This window comes from Taeniopygia guttata, chromosome 8 (assembly GCF_048771995.1).
Source record: "Taeniopygia guttata chromosome 8, bTaeGut7.mat, whole genome shotgun sequence".
Taxonomy (NCBI): domain Eukaryota; kingdom Metazoa; phylum Chordata; class Aves; order Passeriformes; family Estrildidae; genus Taeniopygia; species Taeniopygia guttata.
The window spans coordinates 8,866,710-8,888,615 of NC_133033.1; the positions used below are offsets into that span (position 1 = coordinate 8,866,710).

Below are 21,906 nucleotides of genomic sequence, written 5' to 3' on the forward strand. Positions count from 1 at the left end.
AGGATCCATCCCCCCTCCACCACCCCATTCCAGGCTCCTGCAGCTGATGGGGACACAGGAAACCCCCAGACAGCCCTGCCTTTCAAGCCAAGCTGCTGCTCAGTCCCTGGCTGGGTACTGTGAGCAAGCAGTGGCTGTTGCAGAGGGCAGGGGATGTAAGGGTGGTGGCCCCCCACACCCTGTGTGTTGTACAAACACGGGGTTGCTCTGTTTCCAGGCACCTGAACAGGTGAGGAGCCACAGGCAAGGAGGGCAGGGAGGCTGTGGGTAGGGCTGTGCTGCCTGGAAGGACCTGGAAGGGAAGGGGGGAGGGAGGTGAGGCAGCCCCCACCCTGCACCCCCCCACCAGCAGAGGGTATTTATGAAAGGCAGCACCAAGATCATCTCTAGAAAATAATTTGTATCCAAGATGAAAAATTTATTTGCATTTCTTTACAGCATGGAGAGGGGCTCAGGCACGAAATGGCACAGGGCAGCCTCAGCCCCTGTAGAGCCAGGGAGCACCAGGGCTGTCTCCATGCCGGGGCAGAGATGAGCCAGCACCCAGCCAGCCCCTCTTTCAGGGGACCACATGGCAACAAGGCCAGGGCTGGCAGGGGTGCAGGAGTGGATACACCCCAGTGAGGGTGCAGCTACCACCTCCAAGTGGTGCAGGAGGACACAGTGGGGACAGTGTGAGAGCAGTACAGCACCCACCTGCAGGGGTTTATCAAGGCATCACTGTGCCATTGCCAGATCAGCAGCCCTGAACATCCCCTCTGCTGCTTTATCTCCTGCTGGCATCAGCCAAACAGACCAAGCAGCTTCTCCCAACACCCCCCCCCCAATCAAAAAACACCCCAAATTTCTATGTACAGGCTCCATACGCCATATCAGTACAAAAATATACACAAACTCTACAGATCCCAGCTCAGTAGATCAAAATACAGCTACAAATCACAGTGCACAGGAGAGCATCAGACCCAGGGAGGGATGGGGTCCCCCAGAGAGCATGGCACGGCACGGCTGCAACCCAGCATGGGGGGGTGGCAGGTCACCCTCCTGCCTCAGGGGCTCACTTCTCATCCAGCCGACAGTACAGGTACATGGAAACTGCCATGGAGGCGATCTGGGGGGGCAAGGTGCAAATCAGCCTTAAATGCACAGCCTCCCTCCCCTTCCCAACATGGGTTTGGGTCACAGCACAGCAGGGGAGGGCTGGACGTGCCCAGGGAAGGAGGCTCAGTAACCTGGAGCTGCACCAGCCCCCCGGGCCCCCCAGGGGGGTCCAGCACAAGGAGGAGGCAGCTCAGCAGAGCTCAGTACTCACCTCCAGGGCAGCGATGCCGGCTGCCACTCCGCCCGCCACTCCTGCGTTGGTCCTGATTTCTTCCAAGATCTGTTTGAAACAGCCCTGCACGAGGCAACCACACGGGTGAGGATGGCAAGAGGTGGCAATACCCCAACTGCCAGGGCACAGCATCCCCCAGAAAGGGAGGTACTGCTTCTCCAACGCAGAGCACACAGCCATGGAGAAGGTCTGAGGCTTCAGGAGCAACTCAGCCATTCTCAGACCAAATATTGGGTGGGGAGTGAGGAAAGCAAGAGAAGAAGCAGGAAAATCACCTAAAAAGACAGAGTGGTTCCTGGGTTCATGCCCAGCACCAGGCAAGCCCCTCTATTCCCTTTAGGACCAGAACAACATAACAGCTTTATTTGTTTCCACCAGGGCCAAGCCAAGGCCACCACAGCCTCCCCCCAGAACCTAAAGCCCATGGGACCACCATGTGCAGAGCTGGGGCTGGAGCTACAGGAGAGGTCTCCCTCCTGTGCCCAGGCACACCCCAAGTCAGGCTCTGCCAGAGCCAAGAGCCAGCAGCACAGCCCTACCTGGACATCCATTTCTGCAGCCACTGTGCTGGTGCAGTTGCCAGTGTCCTCCATGCCACAGCACTGCCTGGGGTAGTAGCCCTGGTGTGTCGCATAGAAGACGGAGTTGTTGAAGTCTGTGTAGTTATTCAGGCCACAGCAGTGAACCTAAGAGGGAGAGAGAGGAAGGGATGGGAAGAGCATCTTTCAGGTCTCCCTCCAGGCTCCAACACCATCCAGACCCCACTGGCTCACGGAGGGTGTCACCCAGCTCAACCCTGCTTCAGTGGGCTGCTCAGTAGTCACCTTGGGACCAGGGGTTTGCCCCACAGACCATCACATACAGCTCTCACCCCACTAGGTCCCAGGCAAGTAGTTCCCAGGAACCTGGGAAATTGAGGAGGTGCTGACAGCTCAGCACGTCCAGGATTGTGATGTATCCCCACTTCCATCTCACCATCCCACCCAGACGTGCACCACCTAAGCCCATGCTGGGAGGATCCCGACCCACAGGGCCCAGCACACCTCTGTCATGGTGACATTCCAGATCTCTGTGAATGTTTGATCCACCCCATACTTCTCCTTCAGGAGCGGGGTCACCAGACCTGTCAGTAACGTCTCTGCCTGGAAGAAAGGGCAGAAAATCACCATCAGAGAAGGTCCTGGGGAGCACCACAGAGCTGAGCAGTCCCACACTGGTCTCAGCCTATGGAGAGGAGACCAAAAAGACCCAGCATGGCCGGAAGTCACACCATGTCCGTCTGACCCACTGAGTTTTCCCCTTCCCCCCTAACCACTGCTTTGTGGCACAAGGTCACTTATGCCCAGTGAGTCATCTGATAAGGGCTAAGTGAGGGAGCCAGGAATGAGTTTGCCCTGCGGTTGACTTCTCCAGTGCCTAATGAGGCAGTCACCTTTCTCCCCCAGGTGGTTTCTCACGTTCCTAATAATGGGGTGAATTTGCTCAGCATGAGGTAATAGGAACTTCCTCAAGCAGTGGCTCCTACCCTCAGAGGTGGGGTGGTGTCAAGCTTAAGCTGATTAGGGACTGAGGGGCTTGACAGAAAGAAGTGGGCAAAACTTATCCTAAAAATATGAGGGTTATGATATAACAGGATCCCCTGTTCCCATCACCCTCAGGCTACTCCAGCCTGCCCACGTAGCTGGTGGCAGCAGTGACCAACATCTCTTCCTCCTGCAGCACTGACCACTACACAGCAGCCACACCCATGGGCAGCACTGCCAGCCCACATCTCCTGTTTTCCCGAGGGGCAGGACATGTCCCAATCAGCCCAACCCAAGACTCAGGTATTGCACTCACAAGACCTGTGAAGATCAGAGCCACCACGGCAGCAGCAACTTCAGCAATGAAGATGATCAGCACCACTGAGAAGAACTAGGACACAGCAAAGGGAGGGAGGTCAAACCGACAGGCAGAATGCTGGAGATCATCTGCTTCTGCAGGGCTCCAGCCCTCCTGCCTCCCTGCCTCCAGCTCTGCTCCTGGGCAGGAGCAGCACAACCTTGGGGTCCTCCAGCCCTCCACCCGCACAGGGCTGAGCTCCAAGAGAGAGAGACCCCAACTCAGCACACCCTCCTGCCTCCTCTCACCCTTTCTGGGGCAGACCGAGTCCAACACTGCTTTTCCAAGGGTCACCCAGACTGCCACCACATGGAAACACCCACAGAGATCATCTCCACAGAGAAATCTGCCCATCAGGTCTCTCCCATCACAGACCCAGCTCACATGAGGCTTGATAAGGAGATCAGACAGGTCCATACCATCATCAGGAGACATTTGCTCTCCTTCTGGGCACCGTAGCACCCGAGGAAGCCGATCACCAGCAGGATGGCACCAATGACGATGAGGAGATAGGCCACATTCACAACCTGCAGGATGCTAGAGGAGAGCGTCCCAAATATTTTCAGGAATGACTCTCCGTCCACTTTGACCCAGATGCCAACTCCCAGGAGGGTCCCGCCACTGAGCTGGGAGGAGAAAGGCAATGTCAGCTTCCAGGTAGGCACAAGATTTGATATTCAGGCAAGGCCCTGGTACAGGTGTTTCTCCCCTTGACAGCTTTTCACCACACCAAAGCAAGACTCTGTGGCACTGTGGGCACCTCAGGGCACTGCCAGACAGGTCAGTACCCTGAAACACACCCCACCAGCAGCACATCCCCTGGGCAGTGTCACAGCTGCCCCCCTCCCCAGCCCAAGAGGTTTAAGTGCCAGCAGTGGAGCAACCAAGCCAGCAGCGCCACCAGCCTCCCCACAACCCCAGTCTAGGCACTGCCACAAGTTCCTCCATACAGGGCAGCTGCCTGCTCACCCAGAGGAGAAGCTGAGCAGCCCCTGATCCCAGACAGTCATGTACTCCTGGTCAAGGTCAACTCTGGCCACCTGCAGTCTGTGCCAACCCTCCTCTCTGCCCACTCGACCTTCCCCACCACACTCAATCCTGGCAGGAGCTTTACAGAGGGAGCGTTTCAGCAGAGTGAGCCGGGAGGCTGCACCCCTCCTTCCCAAGGCTGTATCGTACCATACCCCTCTCCAGGTGGCTCCTGCAGAGCCAGGGCAGCCCCTGCGAGCTCGACTCCCTTTGCCCTGGGTGGGAGTAGAGCCTGCATGTGCTCTGAATTCCCGACATCCAGGAACCCCAAAGCCACAGGCACACACAGGGGCTGCTCCCCTAGAGAGGCAGAGCCCCCCCGGCAGGGACGCAGCAAACCCACTGTCCTGGGGCCTCAGCACAGCCAGCGACAGGGGCAGCTGATGCAACAGCCACTGTCCCCAGAGCACGGCACAGCCCTCTGGGCTCTGCAGGTCCCACCTACACCCACCTGCCCACACTCTCCAGCCCAGAAAGGAGCGCGGAGGAGCAGGAGAGCGCAGCCAGACCCACCCCACACCCAGCTCCGGAGGCTCCCCGGGACCCCCTCCCACAGACCCCAGCCCCGGGTAGCATGGAGGGACACACTTACAAAGATGGCCAGGTTGAAGAGGATCATCATGACCTTGATAAAGGTGAAGCACCCCATCTTTGCACCTGGGGAGAGCAGAGAGGTTACGGGGAGCGGTTACGGGGGAGCCCCCACCCAGCACAGCTGCCGCGCCCCGAGATCCCAGCGCCCCTCCAGGGGACACCGGGGGGTCCGCACGGGCGGGGAGGGACAGACCCAACTTACCTGAAGGGAGAGCAGATCCCAGAGTCCGGTCCCGTCCTGTCCCAGCCCGCTGTGCCTCCACCGCGCCGCCGGTGCCGCCTTTTAACCGGGCGCGGTGCGGGCCGCCCCCGCCCCGCCGGGGCCGCCCCGGTGCCGCGGGGAGCCCGGCTGCCCTCTGCTGCTGGCAGCTCCGCGGGAGCATCCCGGCTCCTGCCCGTGTCCCTCCTGCCGTGGGGACACCGGCTGCCACCCCGCCGCTGTTCCAGCTGTGGCACCGCCAGCGCTCACAGCCCCCGGGCCTCCTGTGCCAGCCACGGCTGTGGTACCCCATCTTCACAGGCTGATTCTGGGGGTCACCTGCTGCTGCCCCTTCCCGGCACCACTCCAAACCCCAAATTTCCAATATCCTGGGCCAAGAGAGAAGCTGGCGAAGGAGGGTGCTGGGGAATGGCCACTCGAGCCACTTTGCAAAGGAAAAGCCAAAGCTGCACAGACCTCCCCAAGTGCTGCTCGGGGAAGTGGATTTTTGCTGGCGGGGACACAACAGGGAGAGGACAGTGACAGCCATGACAGATGCCAGCACTGGAGCAGTCAGCGGAAACCTGCCATTGCCTAAGGGCTGCCAAAAGTGATTTTCTTTGGAAAGACGCTTTGAAACAGGGCTGGTTTCCCACAGAGGAGGACTGCAAGAGCCACACCACACAGAGGGGGAGATGCTGCTTCCCCAGGCCTGACCCTGGCTCCTTTGGGACAGGAGCTTGTGCTGGTCCCATCACCAGCACCCACAGCGTGCTCCTTCAACTTGTCATCAAACCACAAAGAGATGCACGAGGCAGGGGAGACCTCATCCTGCAGGAAACCAGGCTCTGTGTGCCCAGCACGCTCCACCCCACACCCAGCTCCCCCAAACCCCACAGCACATTCCCTTCCTGGCTGTAATGATACATTTCAGCAGGATGAAGTCAGCCCCATTGGCTCCAGCCGAATTGCAGTGGTATTTGGGGGAAGCCTTTGACCCTCCCAGGCACCCTGGGTATGAACACAACCCGTGCTGCAGCTGGGGGCTGTAGCCCTCAGCCCCTCACTGCCTGTAGCCTCAGCCCTTTTCTGCAGCCCTCAGCTGCCAGGAAGCTGCTCAGAGTCAGGGCCAAGCCTTCATTCCTCTCCCAAGGGGAGACAGCTGCTCCTAAACCCCCTCTCACACTGCCCCCTGCCAAAACTTGCCCCATCCCAGCCTGGCCCTGTTTGCTGCACACAATCCCCTACCCCAAAAATAATTTTTGGCAAATACATGAGTACTTGCTCTCCTTCCCAATCATTGCCAGCCACAGGGGGGGAAATGAGGACAAGCTATGGACTGTTCCCCTCACCACCTCCAGTGCCTGGTGCCACAGCCTGGGGTTTGGCTGCTCCCCAGCATCCCCCACCTGAGCCCCACGAGGGAGACAGGGCTGGATTTTCTGGTTCTCTGGGAAGGCCTGAGCTGACCACAGAAGGACGAGTCCAGTGACATTCTCATGTCCCTGCTGCCCAGCAAGGCCACGCCATCTCCCAGCTGTCCCCATCCTCTCCCACAGGCCAGCTGGATCCTCAGCATCCCCTTCCCTGGAGCATGGGGGTGCCTCTCACCAGGGCAGGGGCAGCAAAGCTCCTCCAAGCAGCCTGTCCCTGCTTGGGCACTGAGAACTGAGATGTGGCCTCAGTTTCCCTCCTGGTAAAGCACTGGGTAAGAAGCTGAAGGCATCACCAGCCATGGAGACCAGCCAAGTCTGTGGCTGACAGGATATTTGGGATATCCTCAGCCAGGTGAGTCCCTTGCAAAGGGCTTTCACATGTCTGTTGTGGGCTGCTGCTCTACCCAGCTGTCTGTCCAGCACCCAGACACCTGGGCAGTCAGGATGGATGGACACACTGCAATGTGCCAGCAATGAGCCCGACTTTGGGTTTGCAGATGGAAGTTACTGAATGTTGCTGATTTGTGCTGAATTCATCACTTCCCACCTCCTGATGCAGAGAAATAAATATCTGCATCAGCCAAAAGTTTTTGATGTCTTGAAATATTTCAGTTCTTAGCTTCAAAAGGAGTCAAAGCATTTTGGCTGGAGAGCTGGGGAAATCCCAATTCCCCCACCTTGGGAGGGAGCAGGCAGTGAGACCACATTGATTTCCCTGTGGCTGCAGCTCCCATTTCTGGGGGAATCCTCCTCATTTCTGTGGCTATGTGCAAAACCACAACTTGAGTCCCAAGAGCAGGAGCTGCCCCATCTGGTGCTGTGACCTCTGCCGTGTGTGTCCTGGGGTGTAAACCCAGGGGTGATAAGGGGGACTGCCAGTGATTCCCAGCAGTGCCTCACCCTGTGTGTGTCCCCCGGGGGAGGATGTGTCCCTGTGCCCCACGCAGCCGCTGTTCATGGCAGTGCTGTCCCAGCTGTGTGCCAATAACACAACCAACGAGGGGCTCAATGCCAGTGTCCCTCCTTGGCACCTGGCTGGGCTTCCTCCCGTGCCTGTTCCCATGTGTGTCCTGGCCTAGCTCTGCTCATGGGGTGTGCTGTGCCCGTGGCCCAGAGAGGTGGCATTGAGGTGCCCTGTGTCCCCGTGCCACGCTGGTGCCCTGCCAGCATCCCCTCCAGCAGCTCCTGGCAGCTGCCTTGCTGGGAAGCTCCAGCCCTGCAGAGAGGCAGGAGAGAGCCCCAACAGCACCTCCAGTCTTTCCTTATGTCCCTGGGTTTTCTCCAGCCTCTCCCTCCCCAGGCTTGGGTAGCCCCAGCCCAGCAGGCAGTTTGGTGGTGATGGCAGGGCTTGGCTGTGGGAGCAAGTGGGAAGAGTTGTCCATGGATGCCCCACTGTTTGAAGAGGCACTTGGCTCTCCCTACACCAAAATCCACAGAAGCCAGAGCTCAAAGCTGGGCAGTCGAGAAGAAAACCAAGAGACAGGAAGTTTTCCTGTTCCTAAAGAGAAAGCAAATAAAGGCCCATTCCGAATTGAGGAAACAGTGGTGATACCAAAAAAGTCAACTCTGAAATGTCAAAGGAAATGCAAAACCTTTTCCCTATGTTTTTTTTCTGGCTGGAAAGGGCTCAGCCCAGTTCTGCAGCCTCACTTTCTCCAGCCGGGCATGTTAACAGCCCTATTTCTGCTCTATTTATTCACAGCCATGTGGCCAACTTCCCTGGACGCGAGCATGGCAGCCCCCAAAAGCAAAGAGGGGAGCAGTGGGACCCCTGTCACTTTGTAAAGGCCAGGATAGGCAGGCAAGGTGGATGCTGAGCATTCCCTGGACATGCTCCCACCAAGGGTTATCCCTCCAGCCAGGGGAGGAGAGAAGCTGCAGAAGGGCATGGGCACCCCAGTGAGGAGACATCGCTCTCCTCCCCACAGAGCCATCCTGGGCTGCCCAGACAGGAAGCAAGGAGCAGCCTGAAGGGATCTGTGGGGTACAGGGAGCAAGGACAGCTCCTCCTGCTTCTCCACAGAACAGCCAAGGCCAAGCAAGTCATGGCAAAGCTCTCATTGCCGTGAGTGCTGCTCATTAATCCAGCGAGGGTGGATTAATCAGGGCCCGACAAGCAGCTCCTCTGGCTCAATCAATAGCAGCAAAGGCCTGGAGCACCTCTTGCAGCCTTCACAGGGTGCTTCCTGAGGACCCTCTGCCCACCCTGGGGGACGTGCCAAACTCTGGGCTGGAGTGGTGTGGGGGTTTAAATTAACCAGGTAGGGGTGCCACAGGGTGAGAGGCAGTCCGAGGTGCAGAGTTTTGGGAATGATCCTCATGCAGTGCACCTGAAATGGGGTGTAAGGGGTGCTCTGGGGGGGGGGGGGGCGGGGGGTTCTGGGACAGCACCCAGCCAGTGAGAGCTGGGGTGATGCTCAGCCCCACCCAAGCATTGCAGGATTGGGGTCAGTGGAACTTGGCTCCAACAGGAAATGGTGCCTTTGTGTTTGGGGACCTCAAGAGTGCATCAGGAGGGAAAGATAGCTGCACTGGGCAGGAGGGATCCACCCAGCATCCTGGGAAGGGCAGAGGAGGGGTGTCATGCCAGGTTGTTTCCCTGCCCCCATGCTGCAGGACTGCGTTGATTCCTGGCCTGTATATTGGGCTGATCCTGGGACAGGATGGGTGGTGACACCGGAGGGTGATGTACCCGCCTGCCTCCCCAGCTCCAGTCCTGTCCCAGGAGGGAAACACCTCCTTGCCTTTCCCCAGGCAGCCCCCAAGCACTGGTGCTGTGCTCAGCCTGGCTGACTTCACAGCCCTGTGGGACATGCTGGGGAGACCAGGCAGGGCTTCAGAGACTCAGCAAAACTTCTTCACCCCTGGTGGGGCACAGGGAACATGACTGGGGAAACATGACTGTGGGGAGGGCAGCACCTGGCTGTTCACAGCCAACTCTGACCCTGTCCCACCAGCAGTGACAGCAGCATAGTGCCAGCAGAAATGGGATGAGGGAGAGAAAATTCTCTTTTAATCCCTAAGGACCAGCAGCTGGGCTGGATGCAGCTGGGGAGTGGGGCAATAGGGGCTGTGTGCTGCACAAGGAAGTGCAGCTGAGGAGGAATCCCCCAGGATGCTGCTGCCCTGCACCATCAGGCCATGCACTACAGGGAAAGGAAGGGGGGTTACTGAAATTATGGATGAGAAGGGTCATGCATCTCCTGCACTGCTCTGCTGACCTCTGTGTCTGTTTCCCGAGTTTTCCCAGAACCTGGTATTCCTCCTCGGACTTCATGCCACCCCTGCACTGCTGCCTGCAGTGGCTTGGATTCAGCTAGCGTGCACTTTCCAGAGCCCGTGTTTTAGGTGCCATCTATTTTTAGGATGTCCAACCTGCAGCAAAGACAAGGAGCCACAACCATTTCAGAGAAGTCAGCATGAGAAGCAAGGATTTAGGAAAAAAAAAAAAACAAACAACAAAACCAACAACCAAAGCAAGCCTTTGGGAGCATCACATCCACCTCCCTGTGCCTCACAGACAGACAAATGCTGGGACAGCTTGTCCAAGCTCAGGATGAGAGCGAGGAACCAGAGCATCCCTGAGCTGGGATTCTCCATGACATCTCCTGCCTGTCCTGTGCGTGTTTTTCAGCCTGGTTAAGGGATGAGATTCTGTGCGGGTGCACAGGGAGAGCTGGCTGGCATAAGGGGGGTGTCCATGGGGTGCTGGTCCTCTCCTGCGCTTTAGCACCTCTAAGGATGGATGGAGACCCACAGATGGAAGATCTCCATCCTCCAGAGGATGCAATTTGGGAGCAGAGATGCTGCATCTGGGAATGAAGTCATCCACCTACTCCTACAATTCTCCCTCCTCCCGTTCGGTAGCCGGGTGCCCCCCGCCCCCCGACGCGCTGCGGCGGGGGGGCCGCCCGGCTACCGAGCGGGAGGAGGAGGAGGAGGAGGAGGAGGGACGCTGACATCACCGCCGGAGCGCGGCTCGGCGGGGCCGGGAGCCGGCTCCGCTCCGCTCCCGTTCGCTGCTCCCGCCCGCGGAGCCACCGCGCCCGGTAAGGCTGGAGGGGCGGCGGGAGGGCTCTGGGAGGCGGGTGGATGGCTGGACAGACAGACGGCTGCTGCTCAGCATCCCTCCATCCCTCTTCCACGGGGTCCTGCTGGAAGCTGGGGGACAGTGGGTCGGCAGCAGCAGTCTTTCCCCCTAACGATGATGTCACTCTTGGAGGAATATATAAAGATGAACCAAAAAAAAAATTAAAAAAAAAAAAAGAAAAAAAAACCCAAAACCAAACCCATATGAAAAACCTACATCTTCATTTGCCAGCTCCGTGCAGCAGTGCCAGCCTGGAGCTGCCGGAGGGGAGCTGCGTGCGGCAGGAGGTTTCTCAGCACATATGTCTATTTTAAAAACCCGTGGCGTGATCTCTTGCCCTACTTTCCAGACTCTTGCCGGTACTTTCCTGGCGTGCAGTGGCCGAGCCCGGCTGGCGGGAGCTCCCTGGGAAGCGGGAGCCGAGCGAGCCGCTGGGCTCTCCCTGTGGCCGGGAGGTTGGGATGGGGACGGGCACTGGGGTCAAGGCAGAGCTTTGGTCACTAACGCGCTGCCTTTCTCTCCGGCAGGGGAGGGATGTCCCCAGCACGGTGCGGATGAAGCCAGGCTAACGAGGACACACGCTTGTCCCCTTGCCCCCAACAGCATCATTCGCTCCCCTCCGATTGCCCCGGCGAAGAAACAGCTCCTTACCCACACCTGACCCAGCAAGTGCCAGGCGCTGGTGTGGCTCCAGAGCAATTTTGGGGTTGGAGGGTCAGCAGCCGCTCCCCGTCTCGCAGATTTCCCCACACTGAGGTTTTCACGGCGTGTGTGCAGGGAAAGGAGCGCTCCAAGCCCTCAGGGCCCGGCCGGGCCGGTGACCAGGCCCCGCCGCCATGGCCTCCTCGGACGGGCTGCAGTACCGGGCTCTCTACGAGTACCAGAAGGACCGTGAGGAGGACCTGGCGCTGTGCCCCGGGGACGTGCTGACGGTCAGCAGGGCCGGGCTGCTCGGCAGCCCCAACTACAAGGACGGGGACGAGCGCAACCCCCAAGGGTGGCTGCACGGCGTCAACGAGCGCACCAAGGAGCGCGGAGACTTCCCCGGCACCTACGTGGAGTACCTGGGTCCCACCCGCATCGCCGCCGCCGCCACCAAGGCCAGGCCACGGCCCCTGCCCCTGCCACCCGCTGGGACCCCCACGCCCTGGGGTGAGTGCGAGGGGAGAGGAAGGTGGGAGTCCACGGGTGGGTGTCCCCCGCAAGATGGTGAGGGTGGTGTGGAGCCGGGGTGGACGCTTGCAGCTGAGGTGGCTTAGTGGGAAACCACGCTCGGGATGGGGATCCAGCCCCAGAAAAAGAAGTTGTCCTGGGAATTATCTGCCCTGGTGCATCGAGGCAGCCTCAGGAGGGGCGGGGGATGCCCAGAGTGTCGCTACCCCCCAGCCAAACATGCTGCAGGGATTGCTCCTCACCAGCATCCCAGGCTGGCTGCCGTGCTGACATGGGGTGTCCAAGGAGATCCACATCCCTGAGAGCACAGGAGAAGATGCAAGGCCTCTTTGGCTCCTCAGAGACGTGCAGAAAGCCCTATGGTGGTCCCCAGGGACCTTTTCTCCAGCTGCTCCTCTCCCCACCACTGCGGCACCTGATTCAGGCTGCTCTCAGTGCCCGGGTGAGTGCTGGCCCTCGGCCAGCTCCCAGCCTCACTGTCACTTTCTGCAAGCTGGGACAGGGGACAATCCTGGCAAGTGGTGTGGTCAGTCCCTGGGGGGCTCCTCTGTCCCTGGGGGCTGCAGCAGAGCCCTGGGGGGGACACTTGGCAGGACCCTTCCTGGCACAGGGGCCCGTGGCCATTTCTCTGCCTGGATCTGCCAAGCTCATGCAGCGGCTCTGCCCTCACCACTCAGTGTGGCCCAAGTGCATTGGGGGCCGGGAAGGATTTCACAGCAGTTGCACAGTGTACACGAGCTAAAAAAAAATAAAACCAAAGTAAGAATTCCCCACCCCCCCCTTTCCAGCCAGGCACATCGCAGTGACCCCAGTCAAAGCCATGGTGTTCTCCTGCTCGGGATGTGTGGAGCAGAAATGGCTGTCGGTGCTGGCCTGGGGCTGGCAGAGCAGCACTGCCTTCAGCCCTGGCAGGAAAACCTGCCCAGCTGCTGGTCTGGCACCTCAGACACCCTCCTGGCCCAGTCTGGGACCAGTGTGGTAAGCAAAGGAGCAGCCCCTGTGCTTGGTCGGGGTTTAGAGGGGCACTCCAACGAGGAGTCTGTCTCCCTCCATAATACAGTTCAGGACCCCCTTGTCACCGTGCTCTGAGGTGGGGACCACCTGGCTCCTGGGCTGAGCATGGCACCATCCATGTCCACATGTGGAGTTTCCATGCAGTTCCGACATGCCCCACAACCACTTGGGAAGGATGCTGGCCCCCCCCACACCTCCCCTCACCAAAATGCAGGTGCTCCTCCCCGACCAGTGCGCCAAGGCAGCCGCAGTCCCAGCAGCACTGGTGAGGCTCCGTGTGCAGCTACGTGCTGGATTTGCAGGAGGGTGGAGGCCACTTTTTGGGGGTGTTTATCCTGCCAGACGAGGGGTTTGAGCCCCCTGCCCAGTCCAGCTCAGTGGCGAGCCCTCTGTGTGTTCAGCAGCAGAGCCCTGGAAAACTCAGAGCTGTGTGGAGATTTCGGGGCAGACAGGAGCAGCCCCCAGGGCTCTCCAGCCCTGCTCACCAGGGAAGGTGAAGCCACCTTCTCGTTCCTCACACAGGGGTGCCACAGGCTCCTCTCCTGGAGAGATGTGCCCAGGGACCCCTGCCCACAGGTGCTGGGGATGTGGAGATTCCCTGCAAATCGAGGAATGTCCGCAGCAGGAAGCACGTCCTGGCCAGAGAGCCATGAGGAAGGTCTCAGTGTAGGCACCCCAGCCCTGCATGCACTCAGGTGAAAGCATAACAAAATTTTAAAATGTAAAATCCATAGTTTTTAGAGGGGGAAAAAACCCTAAAGCCAGGTTTTGGGGTAGGTGGGAAGGGCGCTGCCATCTGCAGGACGTGCTCTGGCCAGGGCCAGGTGTCCAGCGGGACACTGGGTGCTGCCTTCCCAGTGCTGTGCCATGGGGTGCCCCTCCCTGGGTGCCTTTCCTGGGGCGATGCCAGGGTGTGCAGGCACCTCACTAGGGGATGTTTTGTCCCACAAACACGTCTTTCTGCAGCACAGGAGCAGTGTGTGCCATTTTGTCTCAGTTTAAACCCAAATCTCCCAGCTCACAGGCTTCCCCTTCGAGTAAAATTCTCCAAGATCCTCTGGAAAGAGAAGGTACTTTTGTTTTGATTTGGGATTTTCTGGTTTGTGGTTTTTTTCGTTGTTTGGTCAGTTTGTTTGTTTGTTTTTTTTTAATTCTTCCCAAACTGATTCCATTTCCAGATGGAGGTTTGAGGGATGTTTTTCCAGCAAAAAAAAAAAATCACACGAATTTATATTTCTGCAACAGCAGCATACCCCATTTCCCCCCACCCCCGAGTGCCTCAGTTCCCACCGAGCCCTGGTGCCACTCAGGGACCCTGAGCTGGCTCAGGCCATGGAGGAATGACAGACACTGCATGTCCCAGCCATGCCTTCGAGCCAGGGCTGGCTCTGCAGGGAGGCATGGTCCTTCTTTCAATTAAATAACAGCCCGAAAATGGCTCTGCAGCAGATCTGAGTCCCAGGGGACCTTGCTGACTGTTTTGCCCCCGGCTTGTCCTGGGCAGCACCACTGTCACAAGGCATCACCTCCACTTCCCCTGGGGCTGGCATGGAGTGGGGCATCAGGATGCTGGGATCCAGCCTGGCACAGCTTGGGGCCATTCCTGCCATTCCCAGTCAGGAGAAAGTTATTTTTTTGCAGTTACCACCTTTTCCCCAAGCCATTGATTCGGAGGAAAAGCCCAGTTTCCTTAACTATAAAACCACTCATGCAGTGGGGACATTTTTGCATGAGCTTCCAACCATGCACTTTGTTTTTAACCCTGAAATCTTCCCTGTTCCCACCCAAGGCACCAACACACTCCCACTGGGTGGCAGAGGGGACCCCCTTGCTGTGCCTGGGGGTTGTGGCCATGCCTGGGGACTGGATCAGCCACCCATGAGTGGCAGGTTTGCATCATTATCTGTTCTCCAGGGAGCACCAGGGCATCACCACGGTGAGGATCAGAGCCTGGGTCGACCTGTTGCAGCCAGGTTGTGCTTTTTGCAAAAGATTGAAGGCAGCATGGCCCTGCCTGAAGTCCCTCTCATATTTATTTTGGCCTTTCCACACGCTGTCCGTGCTGCAGCAGTCGCACATGGCCCTGGTGTGCTGCAGCCAGTGGCAGCCCCTGCCAGCCCCTGCCCCCTGCTCTTCTGGGCTTCTCAAGGCCACTAAAGAGAGCAGAGAGAAATCCCAGCACTGCCCTGCCAAGGTGTCCAGTGGGTTTAACCCCCACAGGAAGGGTTTATTGGCTGGGGTGATAAAGAGGGATGGATGGATGGATGGATGGATGGATGGATGGATGGATGGATGGATGGGTGGATGGATGGATACAACATGCCCTGGGGTAAGGACAGCTGCTCTCCTGCCTGCCAAGGGCTTTGCTCCTCTCTGCCATGGTCTGCAGTGAGGTGTCCTTGGTCTAAAACCCAGGAGTGAGCAGCACATGGGGGTTTGTGCTGAGCCCTGTTTGCTGAAGGGTTTTTAGGGGCTGAGGGAGGTCTGCACCAGCCAAGGGCAGGTTGGGTCCTCCCTGGGCCTGTTCTCAGCCCTGCTGTGCACACCAGAGAACCTGAGCAGTGAGAGCTGCAGCGAGAAGTGTCTGTGGTGGGCATGGGTCTGGGTCCCCAGCTCCTGCCTCTGTCACCGTGGGCTGTGGGTGATGAGAGGGGCGGAAACAGAGGAGGGGAAGGGGTTTTGGCTTGGAAGATCTCCATGCCCAGGATGGGATGCTGCCCACGGGCAGGGCACATTCCTGAGCAGGTCTTTGCATCTCAGCAATAGCTGAGCCCCCAACGGTGACTCTTATTGCAAAAAGAGGATAAAATAAAGGGGAGAAGTGCTCCCAAATTAGACATGCACGAGCCAAAGTGTTGGTTGTGGCTGTGCCAAAGCAGCAGCTTGATCCTGTCCTGGGGCAGCTGAGGAAAGTGGAATTCCTGCAGGCAGGAATTTCCAAACCCGTTCTCCCCTTCTTTTCACCGCAGGACTCTCCGGGCAGGCAGAGCTCACCGAGCACCCCGCCCTCCCCGAGCAGGCTCTGCAGACCGTGGCCAGGCTCATCGAGGCGCTGGAAAAACAAGGTACGGAGACCCACAGCCCCGGGTGCACACACAGCCACCAGCTCTGCCCGTTCGGAGCGCCCCGGGAGCATCGCTGGAGCCAAAGCTCTCCCCAGCCCCCGGGGGCAGGGCGGGGAGCGTTCTCGGCCCCTCCTGCCTCCCCCGTGTCGGGAAGGAGGAGGTGGGCTCAGCACTAACCCCTCTCTCCCGGCTGTGTCCCAGGGCTCGACAGCGAGGTGCTCTACAGGTCCGGCCCCGGCGCGCTGGGGGATGCTGAGCTGAAACAGGCGCTCCTGGCCGGTGAGTCCCGCGTTCCGGGAGGGAAGGGGGCTGTGGGGGCCACGCTGCCCTGGCAGGGAGGGGTTTCGGCACCAACATCAGCAGAGCCCTAATCCCGGCTCTGTGAGGCCATGCCTGCATGCGGACCCCCCTCTTCTCCCCGTGGGATGCAGCTAAAAGTGATGCAGGTGCAGGGCAGAGGCGCTTCAGGGGAGTATTTTTTGGGAGGGTGAGGTGGGACAAAAATACTTGAGTTTTTTAATCTCTAGGGTTTGTATCTGAGAAGCAGGGCAGGGAGAAAGCATCTTGCGATAGGGAGAAAGAAAGAGGAAAGGGAAAGCACATTATTTACAAGAATGGAAAGCTGTTTGCAGGACTTAGGGGCATGAGCAGGTTGGGGGAGAAGGGGAAAACCATTTCCCCATCCCTGCTTCTAAATCCACGGCTGGGGTAGGATGGCAGACGGCGCGGGGCGGGGAGGGACGCGATGGATCCAGCGTGCCGCTCAAATCTGGGCTTTTTGGGGGGCAGGGGGTGCATGCAGCGTCCCCATCCTCCGGCCGCGGTGCCCAGAGGGCGGCACTGTGACACCAGGCACGGCGGCCCCACAGCCCCGGGCTGGCCCCGCATCCCGGGCGCTGCCGGGCGGGGGGCGGCGGGAGCCGGGCGGTGTTGCTGGGGAGAAGGGCTGTGATGAAATCGCTATATTAAGCACCATGACCTCATCGCTTCCCGCGCACCGGGAGCCGCGTCCCGCCGGGCGGGGAAGGAGGGATGCAGGAGAGCAGAGCTCCCAGGGATGCTCCTTCCCCACTGCTCGGAGAGGGCTGCGCTCCCCGCGGAGGTGATGGGGGTTGGGGGCACCCCACCACCCCACTCTTCTCCCCCAGCTGTGGGCTGAGGAAACCCGGAGCGGTGGGTGCTCTCCTTCACAGGAGGTGAAGGCATCCGAGAGCAATCCCCTGGACTGCCCTGGGCACTGGTGCCTAGGCTGGCACGGGCGGCAATACCAGCATGAGAAGGATGTTTTGTTTTCCAAGCATGCAGGAGTTATGGGTCCTCCGTTCTTCCCATTCCAGGCAGGTCCAGAGCTCCCCACAGAGCAGCACCACTGCCAAAATCCTGCTCAGCCTCAGGAGATCCTCCCAGCCCAGGGCAAATCCCACTGGCTTGGCCAGAGCTCTGGGCACTTGGTGTGTCTGTCCAGGTCTGCACATCTCCCATGGCAGGGTCCAGCACTGGTCAGAGAAATGCCATTTGAAAGCTCTTAAAAATCAGCAGCAGCCCTGGGAGACTTGATACTCCCAAACCCTCATTTCCTCTGGGACTAAAATCTTTAATTGGGCACCCCAGGGGGCTGCCCCTTGTGCTCAGCCACACTGAGCTGGGCAAAGTCAGGGCTCCCCAGAGCTGGAGGGGGTGGGACAAGTCTCACACTTATTAGCTCTCAGCTGAAGGGGCTGATGCTCAGCCATGCCAGAGAGATGCTCTGCAACAAGATGGGAATGATGTTCCTGCTGGAGTCAAGCATCCCAGCAGAGGCCAGGCTTGGCAGCCTGCTCCTATTGCAACCTCCTGCAGAGCACAGACCCAGTGGTGCTTCCCCAGGACCCTGCTGGAGCCCACACTGGGCTGGGAGGGCAGGAGAGAATCTCTGTTTTGTGCCCCATACAAGTCCTCTCATTGTATTCCGTGGAATAAACAGCCCTGCAGGAATATTGGAGTTTGCTTGCCCCGTGTGTGAGAAGACAGAGTCACATTTCCCCTCCTCCCGTGGTGGTTCTCCCCTCCAGCCTCCCATCTCTGCCAGCAGCCTGCCTGAAAGGACACGCTTCATCCTGGGGAATGGGGAGAAAGCAGAGCCAGGGTTGGTGGCCTGGAGAAGCAAGGGCTGGAAAAGTTCAGATGTTGGTTTTCCAACCCCCGTGTCTCCATGTGTTGGAGAACTCAGCATGTTTTCTGCACTGAAAGCATCTGAACTTCCAATGGGAAGAAAGAGGAGGACCTTGGGACACAAGGAGCTGAGCAAGTCAGCTCCTGGCTGTCCCTAGGAGCCCATGGGCACCGTGTTCCCGGGGCTGGCAGCGCATGCACAGGTCTGAGTTGTGCTGATTGAACCCTTTCCCCATCCCTGGCCCTTTTAGAACCTTTACCGTGGGGGATCCTTCCTGTGGACAGTCCCTGAGCTGAACATCAGCCAGGTTTGGGATGAAGGTTTCCCATCCTCATGGCAGCATTGGACAGAGTGGCTCCTCATGGCTCTACAGTCTGAGCTGAGCCTGTTCCCATCCTGGCACCGGTGACATTCTGCAGGTCAGTGGTATCTGACTGCTGTGCACCAAAATTTGGTATTTCCATGATGGATGGGGCAAGAACAATTAAGAGAGGTGAGAGGGGCATGCAGCATCACTGAACATGAGAATCAGAGTCACACGGTGGCACCAAAAAAGGATTTAAAGAAAAGCTGCAGCTTCACAGAGGGCTGGGGGAAGCTCACCAAAGGGTGGGAGATGATCAGCTAGCCAGGAGCCTTGCTGCAGTGTCAGGGATAGAGTATGTGCTGAAAAAGAGGAATAAAGCAAAGCTTCACCCTTCTGCCCCCAGCACTCCCTGCAGTGCCTGGATGGGAGCTGCTTCACGTCCTGGGGTATTTCTGTGGTGTGGGGCCACACACTGACCCCAAGAGTTTGCGGCTGCCAGCACTCCTGCTGGCCCCTGTGTGCAGCTCAGGGGCTGTTTGGAGCCTGGGGACAGGAGGTGTATGAGTCCCTTCAGTGCCCAGACCTGATGTTTTCCCCTGCATCAGGCTTGCTCAGGGCTCTGTCCACGCTCCTCTCTGCCTGGGACATGGCTGGCAGCCTTATCACTGCTGCTGCTGGAAACTTGGGACATAATTTGGATGATAGCAGCAGAGCTGTGGGTGGGCTGGTGGGTGCTGGAGCCCTTCAGACTTGAGGGACCCAAGCTGAGGGAGGTTTGGCTTGGGAATGGCTGCAAAGTCCCGCGTGTAATGTCCGGGCAGTGCTTTGCCACCGCTGAGTAGGGAAGCTCTGCGTCCTTATCCCTCCTCCCTGGCGGGGGACAGCGCACAGAGACCTCCCCGCAGAGGTCCGGGGGTGCTCCCTATGGCTCAGGTGGGACCGAACCCCTCCGGGATGGCTGCGCAGCGCCGAAACCTCCCCCGCGCTCCGGCTGAGCCCCGCTCTGCTCGGACGTAAACACGGAGACCCTTCCCCAGATACAAGCGCAGCAATGGGAAGAGTCTCTCGGCTGTTGTCAGGGCCGGGCAGGAGCCGCTGCGGCTCGGCGGATTGGAGCCGGTGTCTCCGGGCGTGCCGCCCGCGCCGCGCTCGGTGCGCGGGGCGCAGTCTGCCCGGAGACACGCTCACGTGCCCGGCAACTGGGTCAGCTCTCGGGGGGGATTAGCGAGACACGGGGGTGCCGCGGCTTCGCTGGGGCTGCCAGGAGCTGCTGCTAGGCAGAAAGGGTCGGAGAGTGAGGAGAGACTCGGGGGGCATCGCGCCGCTCCCCCCATCACCGCGGTGTGGATGCTCAGGGATGGAGCGCGCCGTCATCCTCATCCCTGGGATGCCACAGGGGATCCGAGGCCCCCGAGGGCTCTGGTTTCCCCCGGCCAAGCTCATTCCACCAGGATGACTTTCCTCCCGAGCGTGAGGCGCCCCGGTGCCTGCGGCACTGCTTTTTATTTATACCTGCAGTGGAAATAAACCCCGTGTCGTCAGAGCCTGGCGAGAAGCATGAGCTCATCTCTTATATTTGGTGGTGATGAAAGAAGGGTAAATAAACGGCAGCAGCATTGACATCCTTGCCAGACCCATCAGGGAGAACTGGGGGTGAGTTTTTGCCATCCCCTCCCATAGCTGCTTGGAAAACTGAGGAAGGGGATTGCCTTAGGGAAGGTGAGGTGGGGGGGCAGTCTCAGACGGCACTCTTAAAGGGGATCCCAGCACCCCCACCCTGGCTGAGTGCAAGCCAAGGGTACGGTGGGGTGAAATCCAGCTGGGAGACTGTTTGGAGCTGGCAGGAGCTCCTGTGCATGGGCAGGGGGTGTCCTGGCAGCTGCCAAGTCCACAGCACAAGGTACCAGCAGGCTGGCTGGGAGATGTTACAATGATGCTGAGTCAAAGCTGGGAAATATTCCCTGATTTGGTGAATCCACAGTTTCCCAGTAAACCCTCACTGTGGGATGCCCAGGAGCTCAAGTGCCTGGTCAGCATCCATGCAGATGGGAACGTACAGCCCCCACAACTGGACAGCAAGGACACGTCTAGCACCTACTGACAACTAAGCCTAAAAGGCCTGGAAGGGGTAGGGAAACTCCCGGGTCGGTATTTCAGTCAGCCCCAGGGTGGTTTGGGTGCCCCTCTGTCACAGGGACCACACACCTGAGAGCATCTCACTGCAGCAGTGCTCAGTGGCCAAGGTCCGGCTCAGGCTGCTGGGTGCCCTGCTGGGAGAAGGGTGCTGGGTGCTGGGCAGGGTCTGCACCCTGTCACCCGTGAGCTGTGCAGGGCTGTGGGAGCAGCTGTCACCTGTGGCCACATGCAGGGGGACAGCTGCTTATCAGGACCGACCCAAGCCTCTCCTTCCCAACAAGCCCCCACCTCCCCCACAAGCCCTGGTGGCTAAACATCCCCTGCGTTTCCTGAAACTCGGGCTTACTCACGCCTGCAGCTGCGGGAGAGGTCCTGGAGTTTCCTGCCCAGCCTGACTCAGCCCAAAGCTCCAGCACCTTTCTGCCTCTGCTGGGATGTGGGGTCTGAAATCCCAGTGGGAGGAGGCTGGGAGTCCTTCCCTCTGGGCCAGTGGTCATCCCACGCACCCTGTCCCCACATTCCAAAATTTATTCATGCTTTTCACCCCTCCATGGGCAAGGCATGCTCGCCACTGGTCCCCAGATTCTTGTTCTGCCAGCAGGTCAGCAAGCAGGTTCTGTGTTGGTATGGGGTCAAGGTTGGGATTTTGGGGTGTTTTCCTTCTATTTATGGCAGGCAGATGGAATCCCTCCGTCATTCCTCCATCATTCCCCTGGGGAAAGGATGGGAACATCTGGAGAGCAGCAGGAGAGCATTGACTCATCCTGCAGCTTCATTAACTTCTTATAGCTGGTTATCATTTCCCTCAGATAAGAAGAGAGCAGCATCCGTGGGGTCAGGCCAGTGGTAATTGTCTGGGAAGGCTCCGGGGTTAACCCTTCCCCGGCTGCCGGCTGAGCCTCCCCGAGCTGCCGGGACACAGCCGGTGCTGGGGAAGGGCTCAGAGCATCCCTCGTTGTGCTCTCAGCCTGATGGGGAGCCCAGCTCACCAGGGCAGCTCCTGGCACAGGAGGAGAACTCCTCCTGGGGCAATAGGATGCCACTGCATTTCCAGGAGGATGGGGACAACAGGCCAATGGCTACTTCTAGTCGATGTGCCAAGGAGAATGGTGCCTCAGCAACCAGTCTCTGTCAGCGCGGTGTGAATCCCCCTGGTCTCCCCATCCAGCCTCTCTCTGGGTGTAGACATGTTTGTGAATCTCGCTTTGAAACCGGCTGAGCCTTTCCTTTGAACACCCCCCCAGGCTCATGCCTAACGAGGCAAACAAGTTAATTAGGCCACGGTGGAGCCCGGGGCTGATCGCCTGGGGCCAGCGCCCCTTCCCTGCACAGGAACAGCTTGTGGCTGCTCTCCTCAATCCCTGCCAGCCTCCTTAAGGCGAGTGACAGGTCCCTGCAGAAACCCTGTGGCGGGTGGGAAGGACTTTGGGGTTTGCTTGGTGCATTCCACTGATGGGAAAAGCTCTCTGCAGTACAATGAGACCCTGGGACCCCCCAGCA

At 59.0% G+C, this 21,906-nt stretch overlaps 2 protein-coding genes across 2 annotated transcripts in view; one reads left to right on the forward strand and one right to left on the reverse strand.

Moving 5' to 3' along the window:
* Nucleotides 1-397: 397 nt before the first annotated feature.
* On the reverse strand, nt 398-5,179 carry TSPAN1 (tetraspanin 1). The gene is made up of 8 exons (XM_012575332.5): nt 5,037-5,179; nt 4,833-4,897; nt 3,631-3,837; nt 3,170-3,244; nt 2,374-2,472; nt 1,870-2,016; nt 1,310-1,393; nt 398-1,108 (listed from the first exon to the last, which is right to left on the reverse strand). Exons 2-8 carry the CDS (start codon nt 4,887-4,889, stop codon nt 1,055-1,057), a joined length of 723 nt encoding a protein of 240 aa, XP_012430786.4. The 5' UTR covers nt 4,890-4,897; nt 5,037-5,179; the 3' UTR covers nt 398-1,054.
* Nucleotides 5,180-10,384: 5,205 nt separating this feature from the next.
* Nucleotides 10,385-21,906, forward strand: part of PIK3R3 (phosphoinositide-3-kinase regulatory subunit 3) — a 77,366-nt gene continuing 65,844 nt past the window's right edge. Inside the window, exons 1-4 of the mRNA XM_030278839.4 lie at nt 10,385-10,518; nt 11,087-11,711; nt 15,716-15,811; nt 16,013-16,090. Of these exons, the coding sequence (XP_030134699.4) occupies nt 11,396-11,711; nt 15,716-15,811; nt 16,013-16,090 (490 nt within the window). The 5' untranslated portion in view covers nt 10,385-10,518; nt 11,087-11,395. The remainder of the gene's footprint in view (nt 10,519-11,086; nt 11,712-15,715; nt 15,812-16,012; nt 16,091-21,906) is intronic.